The sequence below is a fragment of the Diospyros lotus genome, chromosome 13 (genome assembly GCF_014633365.1).
Source record: "Diospyros lotus cultivar Yz01 chromosome 13, ASM1463336v1, whole genome shotgun sequence".
In the NCBI taxonomy this organism is placed as follows: domain Eukaryota; kingdom Viridiplantae; phylum Streptophyta; class Magnoliopsida; order Ericales; family Ebenaceae; genus Diospyros; species Diospyros lotus.
The window spans coordinates 5444538-5462024 of record NC_068350.1 but is presented as its reverse complement, the minus strand read 5'-3'; the positions used below and the strand labels follow the sequence as shown (position 1 = coordinate 5462024).

The window sequence follows — 17487 nt, the reverse complement described above, 5'->3', positions numbered from 1 at the left end:
TATTTTTAATATTTGAGTGATTTTATGTTATAAAGGATGAAACACGATAAATTATATTATTATTTACATGTTATTAATGTGAGATTAACATCTGATGTGTCCTGCCAAAATCCTATTAAAAGATTAAAAAATTTAAAAATTCAAAATAAATTTTAAGCTAAAAAGATATAAATTTCTCATTGATTGGTTTCTGCATAAAGTACAAATAAAATAACTCTTATATTCAAAAAATCATCTGATAGTCCAACAAAAAGAATAAATATTATCTATAAAAAAATTTAATTCTAATAGATCTTGAAATATTAGAATAGATATTATTCATAAAAATTATAATTTTAATGAATTTTAAAATATCAAGATAAATATTATCTGTAAAAATCATAATTATAGTGGAATTGGGAAAGTTTTATGATTCTCTATAAATAAATAAATTTTCATTCAAAAAAAAATATTTTTGATACTAATTTCAATATGATCTTCAAGTTTTTAGTGTTTGATTTAAATATCAGAATGTATACACGGAAATTTTTTTACTCCATCTAATAATTATCTTTCTTGCAGATTTTTAGAAAGTTGACAATAACATTTTCAATTAATAAATTTATTATTGTATTCGAACAACAACGACGTATATTCTAATATAAAAGATAAACACACAATATTAAGATTCAATTTATTAGTTAATTATTCATTTTATTACTCACAACTGTCGGCAATTACAACCCTAAATTTGTCAATTACTACCCAAAACTGACACAAATTTTTGCATTAGAAAAAACAAAAATAAGAAAGAGACAAGAAAATATTTATTTGTATTTGTGTAATGCCATTTATTAATTTATTGCACGTGCGGGTGCTAGTCGCTCAAGTACAAGCAAACTCGTCGGTCTTCCTCTCCAAACCGGACCTCTCTGCAGATTCCGCTCCGGCCGGAAAGCACCGCCGACTTTGAAAGCTATATGTATTCTACTATAGCGTTTTGCTTGGAATACATAAAAGGAGGCCCTCAACAACGTTAATAATCTTGTGGTTTTAAGAGAGCAATCTTCTTTGCATTTGTACTGATTAGTTTCCATCATGCGGTGGCTGCGTAAGCGATGATCTCAACGAGAAAAGGACAACACCCCCGTCTTGTAGCTTGGAGACTGGTGCGGTTAAAGGAGGAGCCGACGGTCAAAGAAAACGAAGGGATTAATAATGTACAAATGCGCATAGGAACCGGTAGAAGACAATAGAAGACAGATCAACGATAGGCGTCCGTGACGATGAGGACAACAGTTCCATTATTTTCGCTGGACCATGCTATTGGTATTTTTGGCAAAATCTTAGAGCGCGTTTGATTGTATATGTTTTTCATAGAAAATGATAATTTCTCACCTTAATTCTTATTTTTGTAGTGTTTGATTAACTAAAATTTTCAAAAAAATTAAGTTCTACTTTTTGGTCACGTAAATTTCTCGCTTTTGCTGAAAATGGTTTTCCTAGGGGGGACTAATTTTTTATTTTCATGGAATTCACTCACCGCGACACAACACCAACACCCAAATTCATTACTTGTCCATCTCAATTTCTCTAGGGTTTTCCTCTCCCATTTGAGCCGGCTTCGTCCCCTTCCTCTACGTCTCCATCCACCACCAAAGTCAAGCCTCGACTCAAGCTTCGTCGCCATCTCCAACTTTAGATTGGCGTTTTCACAGTGACGGAGTGAGAGTGAGAGAGAAAGAGAGAGAGAGACTCACAGTGACAGTGGTGCGACAGCGTTGGCAAGTGAGGACCTCATCGCCGACGACAACAACGGAGATGAGCGTGTCGGGGTAGTAGGCGGCAACGTTGCGGCTGACCCAGATGGTGACGGTGGGGTTAGAGGAGCCGATGGTGAGGATTTAGTTGTTGGGCACGCTGATGATGACTCGACGTCGGCGTCGTAGAGCCAGATATGGCCGATCTTTTGCACCTTCAAAAATGTCAAGCAATGGTAGTGGCGGGAAAGAGATGCGAGAGGAAGACAGAGAAGGTGAAAGAGTGGGTTTAGGGGTGAGAGAGTGGGTTTGGGGGTGGGTTTATTTTTATTTTACTTGCTATTTTTCATTACAAATTAATAAACGGAGAATTTTATTGTTATTTTTAATTTTTCGTGATAAATATAAATATATAAAAATAAAAAATTATAAATCATGTATAAATTAATAAATTTGGAAATAAAAAAAAAGTAATTTTATGGCTTCATTTTTTTGAGAAAATGATTTAGAATCCTATATAAAAAAATCAAAATAATAATGTATTTTATTTTTACCATTGAATTTCATGGAAAATGTAATATATTTTCTATGAAAAATAAATGCCAAGAAAATGACTAAATTCTATAAAAAATATTACCAATCAAACACCAAAAGATGGAAAATAACATCATTTTCAAGGTAAAAAATTATACCAATCAAACAACTTAAACTTTTAATTTTCAAGAATTCATTTTCCCTGCAATTCAATTCCCTGGAATTCAATTTCTTTCCACCCAAATTCCACCATTGCAATCAAACGCACCCTTAGACTATATGATACGTTATAAATGAAAAAAATATTTTTTGTGCCTCATCGTCTTGCTTCACCGCCTCGTGTTGCCTCACTCTCTTGAGTGAAAGGTATTTTAGTCATATACATCACACCGCCTCACCTCACTGCCTTGAATGAAAAATATTTTAGACATTTTAACTATATTATGTAGTTTAAAGTGTAAGTCATAATATATCAATAGCATCTTTCTTTTCGTTATGTCTGTCAAATGAATGATTAAAAAATAATTCATTAATTAATTACGCTATTGAGAAGACAAAATTTGATTAGCGATACAGACTTAGTGATAAAAATTTCTTCATATTCTTTTGAATCGATAAGATATATCGTGTGTGTTTGAATGGACACATAACTAAACCATGACGCTTAAGATTCTATATCTTAATTATTAAAAATTATTATTTTAAATTTTATTATGATAAAATATTTACACATATATAAATGCACTCATTTACGCAAATAACATGTCACGTGAATAATCAATTGATAGTATTTAAATATGTTGATTGATTTGTTGTACTCTCTCAATAATTAAAAAATATGATATTTAGTCTTTAACGTGTAAAACGTCAATATTTCATATATTAAAAATTAAAAAATAAAGGTATTAATTATGTCACGAATGACGTATACATAGAAAAGAGAAAATGACATCATAAAAAGATTGTGTCAACTAGACAAATTAAATTAAAATTTATCTTCATGGAAAAAAGACTAGATTACCCATAGGTTAAAAAAAAACTCCTAAATCCCAAACACCTAAATCTCTAAATTACTAACAAAAAAAAAATACTATATTCTTTTATTCTCAATCGCAAAATATGACCAAACTAATTTTCATTCTTTTTCTTTGTTGAACTCGATATTTCATCGTTCTTATTTAAAATATTGTCAATTAGTCATCCACATAACGTGTCACTTATAAAAATAGGTGTGTTTATCAACACACTAATATCCTGTCACAATAAGAAGTTAAAGTAATAATCTTAATAGTTAAAATATAGAATCTCGATATTTTATATATCAAGAATTAAATATCATATTTTTTAATTATTTAAATAATATTGTAGATATCAAACTTAAACGTACAGTTAGGGTGATACTTATAGGATGATGGCCACATGCCCCCTTCTCACTCTCTTATAAATAGAAGGCTTGTCTCCTCACTCAGGTATGCCAATTCTCTTACCGAGATTCCATTTTCCTCTCAAATTTGGAATGACTTAAGCAACGGAGAGTTTGTGCGGGGTTACTCACGTCTCTCACCGTTTGTTCATTTTCTAGACTCAATTGGTTCTCAAGACCCAATTGTTTCTCTAGACTCAATCGATTCTCAAGACCCAATCATTTGAAGACCCAGTTGATTCTCAAGTTAGAACCAATCAATTTTTTAAGGCAATCGATTATTTCAGTTATTTGATCAACATTAACAAGTCATTATCTCTCATGATCATCCAATCGTTTTTCAGCTTTTTGATTACTCTTGGACACATGGATATCAATTTTGGTTTTTCATATTATAAATTTATTGTTGTAATTTAGCAACAATATAAAAAAAATATTTAAAAAAAATAAAATTTATTTTTTGTTGTTTGACTATAATCTAAAAATCTTGTTAGAAAATTATAATATTTTTTTCTCTTATCATCAAATCTAGAATATTGCACAGAAACATAAATAACTTTATATAACATAAAGAAAGAAACACATATAGTTATAATAAAGATAAAAACATAATAATGTCATATATCATCCAAACAAACAAGTAATCAGATAACCATGAGTTTGATATTATTATAAGTTTTGTATACATAATCTTAGTAAAAGTAACAAGGTTTGATCTATCATTCTCAAAATATTCATATTTATAATTGTTTGTCCATAATAAGATAAGATATGAAGCATAAGTTTAAATTCAAGAACCATTAATAATATAAACTTTTTATAATGCCGACCTGATCTATCACGTTCTTTGCTAAAGTTTTGCACCCAAAATTTTCGTAGATTAGCATTTTTGGCTAAAACTCAACTAAATCATCAAAGAAAAAAGCAAGATTATCATCATTTCAAATATAACATCAGTATCAAGTTTATGTTTGCTTTATCTCTCTCATCTCATATAAGATCAATATAAAGTTGATGTTTGGTTGTCTCTCAAATTGCAATTGCTACTTTTTCTTAACTTATGTGGCTAAGATTGAAGTAATTGTACTACTTAAAATGTTACAACCTCTCTTTTTATGAGATTTTTTCTACAATATCAAACAGATAATAAAACAAAATTCAAAATTGAATGATTAATATGAATTAAATAAAAAAATACATAAAAAAATAAAACAAAATCATTATTATTATTTTCTCATTATATATATCTTTTGCAACAATTATCATCCCCGTTCAATCTTCCCAACTAAAATTATTTTTCTCTTTATGTCAGCTTATAATTCTCTATTCCTTCTTCATTATTATCAAATGATTTTCAACATAATTAGGAACACAATCCACCACAAATTTTAAATTGATTTTTGTAGCAACACATTGAAAACTTTAGAGTTTAGGGTTTAAAACAAAAAGAATATTTATTTCCTTTCATATAGTCTTCTTAACTAAAATTTGAAGTAGCATGTGAGACATAGGTTTGATCTATCTAAAATGTTGGAATTTATCTTTGTTTTCGTTTATCTTGTTCATTTCTACAACCATCATTAATAATTATAAATAAAAAAGATTATCTTATCTTTTATTCGCATGTTGCAATGTGATCATTCTATATAATTGAGGTTATCATATCTATTTTTTCGTGCCCATTTCTTTTGTTATTCTATTTTATGTCTTTAACTTAAAATGTTATTTGTGTGTGTTCCTTTGACTTGGAGCATAAATATCTTTCGTAATAAAATATTTAAGATCTACTCTCATTACATGATTATGTAGAATGCAACTACCTAGCAAGCATAGCATCAATTCGTGTTTTATATAATTAATATAGACAAGAGTCTATTACACAATTTTTTTTCTTTAATATACCAAAATTGTGTTCAATTGTACTTTCTAAGTGAAGAGCGACAAAAATTAAATAGTCCATTTTTATTTTTAAGTAAGTGATCAATAAATTTTTTAAAATGATATTAAATATGATGGTACGGAGTTATCAATCCATTTTAGATGCCATAATCACTACCATAAAGATAATATTTTATTATATATTTAATACAAAATATATTACAATTAAAAATGAATACCTTTAAGAATCTTAAGACGCATAACAGGGCCGGCTAAGGCAGAGGCCACTAAAGCCTATGCCTAGAGCCCCCAAAAATTTAGGGCCCCAAACAGCCCCGCCCCCCCGCCCCAACACACACACACAGACAGAATTTGTGGCCCCCCACCCTCCTGAAAAAAATTAGCCCCACTAGCCCTTGGGCCAGCCCTGACGCCTAAGTCTTGATAATGCATCATTTAGAATGCGTTGATGTGTAATTCTTTCCCAATAAGTTAAAACATAGATAAATCTCAAATCAAAAGAGATGGTTGCCAACACATTTTCTGTGGTCCCATCTATTGGACTACGAAATTTCCCTTGAAATTCAAAAGGTATTTTTGCTTTTGAACATAAGTTTCATCAAGTGATCCAACACAATCCTAATTAAAAAAATAATAATATTTGATGAAATTTCTTTTTGTTAATAAAATTAGCAAACTAAACATATATATAAAAACGATTAGGACACTCACCTCCTGGTATTTTAATTTTTAATTAATTTGTAATAATAGATTGTATGTAATTGTTCAAGATTAAGTGAGATATTGTAATCATTTTTTAATCATGTAAATCTACTTATTTTTTGCCAAAACATAGTGTCAAAAAGAGGGTTCCGATTAAAAATAAAGTTACTGGGGTTAAGAATTTCAAATTACAAGCTTTGAGGGACTTAGTGAATTTTAGCCAAATATGGAAGTGTTGTTTGAACACAATTTTAATATTCAAATTACCCACAAGCATAAAAAATGTTATACCCAAGAAATTGAATTCAATTTTTGATGTTTGACACACTATATTTTTCATGAAATTCAATTTCATAATACAACCATTAAAGCATATTTTTGATTCTTTTCCATAAAAAATTCCATCTAGAGGGAGATGGTTTTTATTTTCTATGCAAGTTAGAAAATAATTTTCTTTCCAACTAAATACTATCAAACACATCCTAAAGGTGTGTTTGATTGCATTACCTAGAATTTAATTTTAGATAATATTTACCTAGAAAATAAAAACTACCCCACCCCTTGGAAAATGAATTCTATAGAAAGAAATTTTAAATAATTGTATCATACACATTTTTTCATAAAAAAATTAAGAGTGTTTGATTGCTTTCATAAAAAATATTATAATTATTATACATTTTCTATGATAAATATGTGTAATCAAACACTACCTAGAATTTAATTCTAGGTAATATTGCCTAAAAAATAAAAACTACCCTATCTTTTTGAAAAATGAATTTCATGGAAAGAATCTTTAAATGCTTATATTATATATATTTTTTCATAAAAAAATTAAGAGTGTTTGATTGTTTTCTATAGAAAATGTGTAATAATTACATATTTTTTATGATAAATATGTGTAATTAAACACACTCTAAGAATTACGCGCTATAAAAAAAAAATAGATAACACATTAATAGCAACCTCATAACATACCTTAATAAGTGTCAAAACTATGTTTCCAACTAAAATTTCCAATATATATATATATATATATATAGTGAAACTTGGTGGACTAGAAATCTCCTATCAAGCTCATACATATATAGTAAAATTTGGTGGACTAAAATCTCCGATCAAGCTTATAAAGAACTGAGCTTTGGTGGGTCTTAGCCAATAGCCATGGCCTCCCAAATTGAGCAGCTCCACTTCCTCGTCGTTCCTCTCATGTCCCAGAGCCATCTCATCCCCATGACGGACTTCGCCAAGCTGCTGGCCCAGCGCGGCCTCGCCGTCACCATTATCACCACCCCACTCAACGCCGCCCGCTTCCAACCCATCGTAGACCGTGCCGTCGCAGCCAACCTCAAGCTCCGCCTCGTCCCCCTCAAGTTCCCCTGCAGCCAGGCCGGATTGCCGCCGGGATCAGAAAACATGGACACTCTCACCTCTCCCAACCAAGCAACCCAGTTCTTCCAAGCCAGCAGCATGCTTCAGGACCATCTCGAAAAATTGGTTTCTGGTTTGGAACCGAGGCCGAGCTGCTTCGTCACCAGCAATGCCGTTCCCTGGATGGCGCAAGTTGGCCGGAAATTCAACATCCCGACGTACGTCTTCAATGCGATTTCTTGCTTCAGCCTCGTCTGCTCCAATCGCATCGATTCCATGGACGAAGAATTGTTTGATAGTGAGAAGCCCATTCTCCTGCCGAATTTGCCTCATAGAATCGAATTAACTAAGTCGCAGTTACCTCGATCCATCCGGAAAGATTCAGATAAGCTTGACGGCCTCTTGGACCAGATGAAAGCAGCTTTGCTTTCGGCAGAGGGCGTTTTGGTGAGGTTAAGATTAGGATATTTTGATTTTTTTTAGAGTCTTATAATTCATTTAAAGCGATACGAATTTATTGTTTTGGTTCACAGGTAAACAGCTTCGAGGAGATGGAGCTCGGCTATGTAGAGGAATACAGAAAAGTGAAGAAGAAAACATGGTGCATTGGGCCTGTTTCCCTCTGCAACAAAGAGCTGCTGGATAAGTTCGGCCGGGGGAACAAAAACTCCGTCGACGAGCACCGTTGCCTGAGCTGGCTTGACAACCGGTCGAATAACTCCGTCATTTACACTTGCTTCGGCAGCCTCTGCCACATCCCAACTGACCAACTAATCGAAATCGGGCTTGGACTGGAATCGTCGAATCGGCCCTTCATTTGGATAATCAGAGAAACGGATTATTCCCCGGAGATACAGAAATGGCTGGAAGAAGAGAGATTCGAAGAGCGGAACAAAGAAAAGGGTCTGATAATCCATGGATGGGCGCCCCAAATTCTGATTCTCTCCCATCCGGCCGTGGGAGGGTTCTTGACTCACTGTGGGTGGAACTCAACCCTGGAAGGAATTTCCGCCGGCGTTCCGATGATAACCTGGCCAATGTTCGCTGAGCAATTCTACAATGAGAAAGTGGTAACCCAGGTTGCTAAAATCTTTTAAAGAATATTGTCTGTAATTAACTTATCCATTGTTATGCATCTGATCGAAACCAGTTTCTAATAACTCTTTCTCTCTCTCGATTTCATCTTTCAACTTTCCAACACAGGTGTTGAGGATTGGAGTAAGAATCAGCGTGGAAGTTGGGATGAAAAGGGGAGGAGTGGAAGAGAAGGGCGAGGTGATGGTGAAGAGGGAGGAAATCAAGAGGGCCGTGGATCGGCTAATGGACGAAGGAGAAGGAGGAGTCCAGAGAAGGGAGAGAGCTAGAGAGCTGGAAGAGATGGCGAAGAGGGCGGTGGAAGAAGGCGGATCTTCTCACTGGAACATGACGTTGCTGATTCAAGATGTAATTGAGCAGATGAAGAATCGAAGGGGGCCAATACAGGAAGACATGGACAGGCCACACCCAGTCCGCAGTCTCCATCCTTTCTCTGCTCAGGTGGCATCACATGGTTGACAGATTCTATTTCTTGGAAGTTGATAATTTTATTAACTTTCCCGTCTCGTTGATATCAATGTAATATAATATTGTCACTCCTCTCTTTCTGCATGTATTTCTTTCAATAATACGAAATAATTTATCCATAAATGAATGATAGTGACAATAATAATGAGTTATTTATAATAATAATAATCAATTAATATTTTAAAACGATCAAGATAAATCTGATCAATAACAAAATAAGATGAGATAGCTTATCATCCTAAAATAAATAAAATTATCTCTAAGTAAGGTAATTTGAGAATTAGAATTTTGATTAATCTTTATTTTCTAAATCTTACCAATTAAGATTTTTTTTCTTATAAATAAAGGTTCATTCATAAAGTTTGTGACACACAAAAAATTACTAAGTATCATATACTGTGAGTACTATTAGAGAAATTAATTTACTTTGCCTAACAGAAGAACTGAGAGACTTATCGAAGAGTGTCAAAAAGACAAAAATACCTACTCAAATTACAAAATCTATTATTGCCTATTGCTCTCTCTTTTTTCATGATCGTCGATGCAATCGTCGTTGCCTTCACCTTATTGCCTTGTCGCCAACCACGTGACATTTTGATCTTTTTAACACCTTTTGGTAAGTCCCTCGATATATTTGTCAGGCAAATTAGCATTACTCTTATTAGAAATGAATGGCTATTTGAGTTGTGACTTGAATGCACTTTTCGTCTTGTGATTGTGTACCTGACTTGAAAATTCAAGAAGACTCACGACACAACAAATTTTAAATATTAAGAATTTTCACGATTAATCAAATATTTAATTTTATAATATTTACAATTTATACATAAAATAATCAACACTCTAGAATAATATAAAAAATTTGGGACATCAAAGAATATTTAGAGGAGGTTACTCCATAACATTAATTCAAATCTTTGATTAACATAAGGAAGAAAAAAGACCAACACCCACTCGCAATCCTATTTCCAATTTCGCTGGTTGATAAGCGTTGCCAGCCACACTAAATACGTAAGCTAGTTTGGATTTTGCCGGTATGGTAAGATTCTCTAGATACTGATTAGTATATTATTAAATTGAAGTAAGAAATTCGGGTAGATTTGGCTTTAATCTAGTGGCACGGAACGGACGAAGAATCACGTGGCATGCGCAGAAGATCATGCCGGGGGACCACAGACACCTGACGTGGAGTTATACCAGAGAGTCAAACAATCTCACAGAAATTCTTAGAAAAGGGTTGGAAAATAAAAATACTCTCCGCTGCACAGTCAAGTCCTCGTCTCTCTTCTCTCTCATTTCTCTTTCTCAAGGCTGCGTGCAGAGCCCTCGCTCCCTCATCTTTGTCTTCTCCGGACAATTGTCGACCGTCACGTCTCGCCTTGCTCATCACCAACATCGTCACCTTACCAATTATCGCTGATTGCAGCAACGGTCGGCGAGGCAAGACACGACGATGAGCGAGACGATGAGCGAGGCGCGGCACGAAGACGAGTGAGGCAAGGCGAGGCGGTCGCCCGAAGAATACAAAGAAGAGGGAGACGAGGGCTCTACAAAACAATCATGAAAAAAGGGAAAGAAGTGAAGGTGGGTGAGGACATTTGGATCTTTTTGACCCTTTTTAGTAAGCCCATCGATAAGCCCGTCAAGATTTCTTGCATTTTTCCTTGACGTGAGTATGTGGATATGAAAATGCTTAAATTTATAATTTTATGGTAATAAGTGACGGCCTTCTTTCTTTGGAAGCCCTATCTTTTTAACTTGTTTCTAAAAAGTCATCTTACGTGTCCATACTCCATAGCCATTTTTTAAAATTACAGCCTTTCGTAAAGAAAATAACAAAGATGTCATTATCAATTTATAGATATTTAAGAAATTATAAGACTTGAGAAAGGAAGATACATCACTAACTTGTCAAAGTGTATATTGTAAGTTGGATCATAATCAGAATAATCATATCCTCTCTAAATTAGTTGATTTATTTTAATTTCAAAGAGGATATTTAAAATGGTTAGGGATGAGATGGTCATGTACCTTGCGAGATAAAGGAATCGTATATTGTTGACTGAACAATTCGATGTCCTTGCCTTCCATGTAAATTTCGTTTTTGGTCTTGTTGATTAGAATCACATGGTGAAGATTGACAAGGTAGTGTGCCTTCGCCAAGAATAATTCTTTTTTTCCTCTCTGTTATTGGTTCTGTCTCTACTTGGATGATGTTGGGGTAAACAACAATAATTAATATAAAATCGGTATAAGAAAATTGTAAATAATGGCTGATATCGATGACACTGCAACGAGCAAAAAAATTTAATACATATCGAGTCACGCAAAAGCATTGTCTTGAAGATAGAATCGCACTGCACTGACAGCTAATAGACTATGACGATAGTTTTAATAGAATGAAACGATTTAACTGACAGAACACAGCTAAGAACTATCAAAATTGGCAGGATTCAAAATTCTAAATTTTTGTATCAGGAAGAGAGAGAGAGTGTGAGTTTCTGAGAATTCCACACACACAAAGTTAAAACACGAATATATATACAGTGCCAAACAATGACAAAACAACCATGTAGGAAACAAGCAAAAGGAGCTAGGAGCCTAGGACTGCGACTACAAACCTGAAAAACACGCTGCTGGGCTAGGACTGTAACTGCACCGCATGAAATTTGGAGAGCAATTGCTTGCATGGGCAACTCAATTAGTCAGTAACAGTGAAATTGAAACAAATGATCCAGAATTGAGTCTCACCAGCAGTAGTGTGAGAGCAATCTCTTAAATGAGGGGGGCTCCTTGTGCGCAGTGTGCACTAGTCTAGCTGTTGTTGGTTGGCTGAGTCACCATGATTAATCTCCCCTCACATTCCTGTCGGGCCGGGGGTGGAGGCGTCCGGAGTGAGCGATTTCACTTTTTAAAACAAATTTGGAGAGCAATTTCTGGAAAGTTGTTGAGATAATATTAAAATAAAATAATATATTAAATAAATTAAAAATATATTATTTTATTTATATTGATCTGATCGGACAGGCATTAGGTATGAGTTCATTCACTCACAAAATTTAGGTGCCTTTTAGGTCTCAAATCCAATATTATGATTTGAGATATTTATACCCACTTAAAATATCTTCACCAAACAATGTGGGACAAACACTCCCACACACAGATCACAATACACCCACACACAACACATAATTCTAAAGACTACCACCTTCTTTGTTGCTCTGTTTGATTTGTAAATGATACTTGTGTTTAGTATTGCTTCATCTTTCTTGATTATTGACCAGAATTTGAACTTGCCTTCTTAGCTCGTATAATTGCACTCCATGGCTTCTAGATGATCGTTTGATTGCCTTTCTTCATGTTGGATTTTCTGGATTAGATGGATTATCGTTGATGATGGGATGATCAATTAGGTGGTCTACTATCTTGTTGAGTGAATGAAAAACCTTTATTGCGACATACACACCAAAATGATGGTGTAAATATGCCATTTCAATGCCTAAGTTAGCAAAGAGTTTAAAAGATAACTTAAAAACTTGTATGGGTAGTGAATAATATCATACATTTAACTCACCTTTTAAAATTCTTTTACACTTTTCAAGTTCAGCTTTGGGATAAAGAGCGCGATAAGAATGAGCCCACCTAGCTTTGGGATAAGATGATTAGTTAATTTATCTTAATTTCTAGAATTCAAATTAATTTGGATTGAAATTATTGAATAAGTGTAGAATATTTTATCCTAAACTTGTAGAAATTAGGACACATGATATTAAGGAGATTTGGAATGCCTATATCGTATATCTTCGTATAAGTTTTGAATTTATCTATTCCTTTAATCATAAGAACTGTCACATATTGAAGGTTTATCTGATTATAATTGCCTCTAAAGAATGGCTTAAAATACAAGTATACGAATTATATTCTTTCGTGTTGTTTCTCTTTAGGTAATTCAAGAGTACACTTGCTCAGAATTTAATTTTTTCGTAATATCTGAACGTTCGAATTCATATTATAAATTGATTAAGTATTTGATCTTTAGCGTAACTTTGACTTTTAGAGTGGCCCTAATAACTTGACACTTCATTTTACAAGAATTTTCTTATTTTTTTAACATTATCCAAATATTTTCAAAAAACAATTCTAATATCTTTGTTGGCACGTGTGAGTGAGTTAAAACTTCAAATATATGAAAAAAAAAATGGAGGTGGGTTAGTTGTTATAATCGTTGATTGAATTAACAATATTCAAAGTTGTTGTCTCAACGTTAGTAGCTGAAGTAGCAATTTTTTCTTTCACAGGTTCAAATTCTGGTGGGCACTTCACCTAGCACTATTCATTGATTCTTGTATATTTACCCTTGTCGGGCCTTCTTCGGCCCGGAATTGATCATGGGCCTAGAAGCTAGTCTGGACGTCTAACGGGCCCAACTGAAATAGAGGATTGCTTTGACAGAATTTAAGGGCTTTGATTAGTTTCAAAAAATATTTTTTAAATTTTCGTTTTTTGTTAAAAGGTTGTACATATATATATTAACTTTATAATATGAGTTAGAAAACATCAAAAAAAGATATTTTCTATTTTTTTTAAAAAAATGAATGCTATTACTTTTTAAAACATAAAATGCTAAAGCAAATTTAATTATAAAATTAGAATTAAGAATTAAAAAATATTTTTCACAACTGAACAAGAATAAAGATTTTAAATTGAAAATAATGAATATAAGTCTCCAAATGATTAGAGATGTGTAAACGATTAAGGTGTGTTTGATTGCATTACTTAGAATTTAATTTTAGGTAATATTGTCTAGAAAACAAAAATCACCCCACCCCCTTGGAAAATGAATTTTATGAAAAAAAAACTTTAAATACTTGTACCATATATATTTTTTCATAGAAAAATTAAGAGTGTTCGATTGTTTTCCATAAAAAATGTGTAATAATTACATATTTTCTATAAAAAATGTGTGCAATCAAATACACTCTTAGTTAATTTGGTTTTTTGATCAAAAATTGAAATAAAAATCGAAAATCAAACTTTTGAGAAAAATTAATCGAACTGAACTGATATGAGAAAAAAAACAGAATCAGATCGACATTCAATCTATTCGATTTGATCAGTTTGGGTAAATCGAACTTTTGCACTCCCCTATCAATGGTATTATCCGGTAAAGAATAGATATATATATTTAGTAAAAATATAGTTATGATTAAATATATAAGTATAGTAAAAATATAGTTATTATGATTAAAAAATTAATTAGCTCAACTGTCCAGTCCGAACGATTCACGGGTCAATTTTTTAACAAATAATTTTTCAAATTCTAAGGGATTTGAAAAATCCCTTAGAACGATTCACGTGCAACCGAACCGGCCCATCGGATCCAATTCTCAAAACAATGCTTCGCTACACGGTTCTTTTTTTTTTTTGTCCTTTCTGGGTTTTCCTCTTAGACAAAGCCTAGAATCTTGACCCGAAAATGGATCTAGAGATGGAAGGGAGCCTTAGGCCATAAAAGTTCCAATTTCTGTCATCATCTGTTGTTGAACTATACTAATGGAGCGACAAATAGTAACGTATCATTTGGATAACCACAATTAATTAATAATAAAATGTCACATATAAAAGTTTTAATCTTGCCAGATGAATTTTATTTTTTAATTATTTCTTTTGTCTGTAATCTTATAACTCATACAATATCAAGTCTTTCTATAAAAACCCAACCCAGTAACCTGACAAAAATAAAATTAGTATACAAAGTTTATAGTACATAAAATGATGTCACTTTCTATTCTTGAATAAAAAAGATTGAAAAATGTGTCATTTTTCATGGATGCCATCCCCTGTCACTGTATAAACAAAGGGGAATCCGCCACAGACGGAGGCAGATTCTGATTTGAAGCCTTACCCCGAAATCTAAATTATCACTTGAAATCCATTAATTCAATCAGAAAGAAACGGGATGTATATATATATATATATATATATGTCTTGTGGAGACGAAGATCACTCAAATTCAGAGCAACCCAGAAGCAGCAGATAAACTCAAAGCAGCTGCCTGCCTGCCAGCCAGCAAGCAAATTAATTGATTAATTCTCCAAGCTTTAAATTTCTTCTCCAATGGCTTCCCAAGCTCATCAAGATCTCCACTTCGTCCTGATCCCAATGATGTCGCAGAGCTACCTCATTCCCTCCACAGACTTCGCCAAATTACTCGCCCAGCAGCAAGGCGTCACTGTTTCCATAATCACCACTCCCCTCAACGCCGCCCGCTTCCAGGCCATGATCGACCGAGCCAGGTCAACCTCCAAGCTCAACATCCAGCTCCTCCCCATTCGCTTTCCCTGCCGGGAAGCCGGCTTGCCCGAAGGCTGCGAGAATCTCGACTCTCTAACCTCTCGCAGCCTGGTGAAACAGTTCTTCATGGCCACTTACATGCTTCAAGACCCCGTTGAGAAGCTTCTGGCAGCAATGCAGCCGCAGCCCAGCTGCATCATAACCAGCAATTCGCTTCCATGGACTTCGAAGCTGGCTCTGAAGTTCAACGTCCCCAGGTTCATCTTCCATCACATTTCCACCTTCCATCTTCTCTGCGCGCATAACATTGCCTGCAGCGGCGCCGATGAGAGCGTCGGTTCGGACACGGAGCCCTTTCTGGTGCCCGGAGTGCCCGATAGGATTGAGCTCACTAGGGCTCAGCTTCCCGACGAGGTTAAGCGGGCGACAGAGGAGATGAAGAGGGCGATAGAGCACATGAAAAACGCCGAGCTATCTGCCGATGGCGTTCTGGTGAACAGCTTCGACGAGTTCGATTCTTGGTATGCCGAAGAATATGCGAAAGTGGTGAAGAACGTCTGGTGCATCGGCCCTGTTTCTCTCTGCAACAAGGACATGTCGGATAAATTCAACAGAGGGAACAAGGCCTCCATCGACGAGCACCACTGCTTGAAGTGGCTTGACGCAATGGCGCCACGGTCCGTCATCTACGCCTGCTTCGGCAGCCTCTGCCGCATATCGGCTCCTCAATTGATTCAGCTCGCTCTGGGCTTGGAATCATCGAATCGTCCATTCGTTTGGATAATAAGAAAAGAGGATTACTCGGCGGAGCTCGAGAAATGGCTGGCGGAAGAGAATTTCCAAGAGAGGACGAAAGAGAGAGGCCTTATCGTCCGAGGATGGGCGCCGCAGGTTTTGATTCTATCTCATCCAGCACTCGGCGCCTTCTTGACGCATTGCGGTTGGAACTCGATAATGGAAGGCGTTTGCTCCAAAGTTCCACTGATAACCTGGCCGATGTTCGCAGAGCAGTTTTACAACGAAAGGTTCATCGTCGATGTGCTCAAGATTGGCGTCGCCATTGGCGTTAAAGTCACCATGAAATGGGCGCAGGAAAAGAATTTAGGGGTTTTGGTTAACAAGGAAGATGTAAAACGGGCCATAGATCGACTCATGGACGGCGGAGAAGAAGCTGCAGAGATTAGGAGAAGGGTTCGAGAGATGGGAGAGATGGCGAACAAGGCCATGGAAGAAGGGGGATCATCTCAGTGGAACATGAAAACGATGATTCAGTACGTGAGGAAGCAAGCCAGCCTGAAAGCCTTGGCACAAGAGCTTGACGGCCTCCGCGGCCCTTGCAGCCCGGTGGCTTCCGCCGTGTCTCCCGGCCGATTGATGTTCAAATCCGGTGAAGCTGCTTCTTAGGGTAACCGCCGCTTTCCCCCCTTGTAATCTTTTCTACCAGTTGTAATGAATAATCAGTGCCGTCTTCATCAATAATTCCTCCATTAAAGGGGGGCTTGTGTTGTTTCCATTCAAAGTTCAAATTAATGTTCAAATTGTTTCTCAATGATCATATATAAGCTATAAATTAAGCAGTCTCATATCAGTCATTCATTCACTATTTCTTTTAAATAAAAGATGATGCCATTCATTGTTGTAAGACAAATATTTAAGATGTAATAAATACACTTTATTTTAACACAATTTTTATAATTGTGCATGTAACATCCTGCCATAGGGATGTTAGAGAAATTCCAAAACTAAGAAAATTAATTCACAGAAACCAAATGCTCCCCATAAAATTTTAGGTGATTCTCTTTGTATTTTAGTTTTGAGTTTTTTAAATTTTAAATTTATTTTGATTTTTGTGTTTTGAGTGTTTGTTTTTAGATTTTTGAAAATGCGTTCTTTTTATTATTTTGAAAAATTATTTCTTAAAACAGAAAACTCAAAAATATCGTTTGTTTTAAAATTTTGAGAAAA

At 34.6% G+C, this 17487-nt stretch overlaps 2 protein-coding genes across 2 annotated transcripts; both read left to right on the top strand.

Moving 5' to 3' along the window:
* Positions 1–7397: 7397 nt before the first annotated feature.
* On the top strand, positions 7398–9347 carry LOC127787807 (UDP-glycosyltransferase 73C4-like). Its single transcript, XM_052315812.1, has 3 exons — positions 7398–8112; positions 8199–8744; positions 8869–9347. Exons 1-3 carry the CDS (start codon positions 7459–7461, stop codon positions 9217–9219), a joined length of 1551 nt encoding a protein of 516 aa, XP_052171772.1. The 5' UTR covers positions 7398–7458; the 3' UTR covers positions 9220–9347.
* Positions 9348–15140: 5793 nt separating this feature from the next.
* LOC127789041 (UDP-glycosyltransferase 73C3-like) lies at positions 15141–17088 on the top strand. The gene has a single exon (XM_052317791.1). The coding sequence runs from the start codon at positions 15346–15348 to the stop codon at positions 16924–16926; it is 1581 nt and encodes a 526-aa protein (XP_052173751.1). The 5' UTR covers positions 15141–15345; the 3' UTR covers positions 16927–17088.
* Positions 17089–17487: the final 399 nt, after the last annotated feature.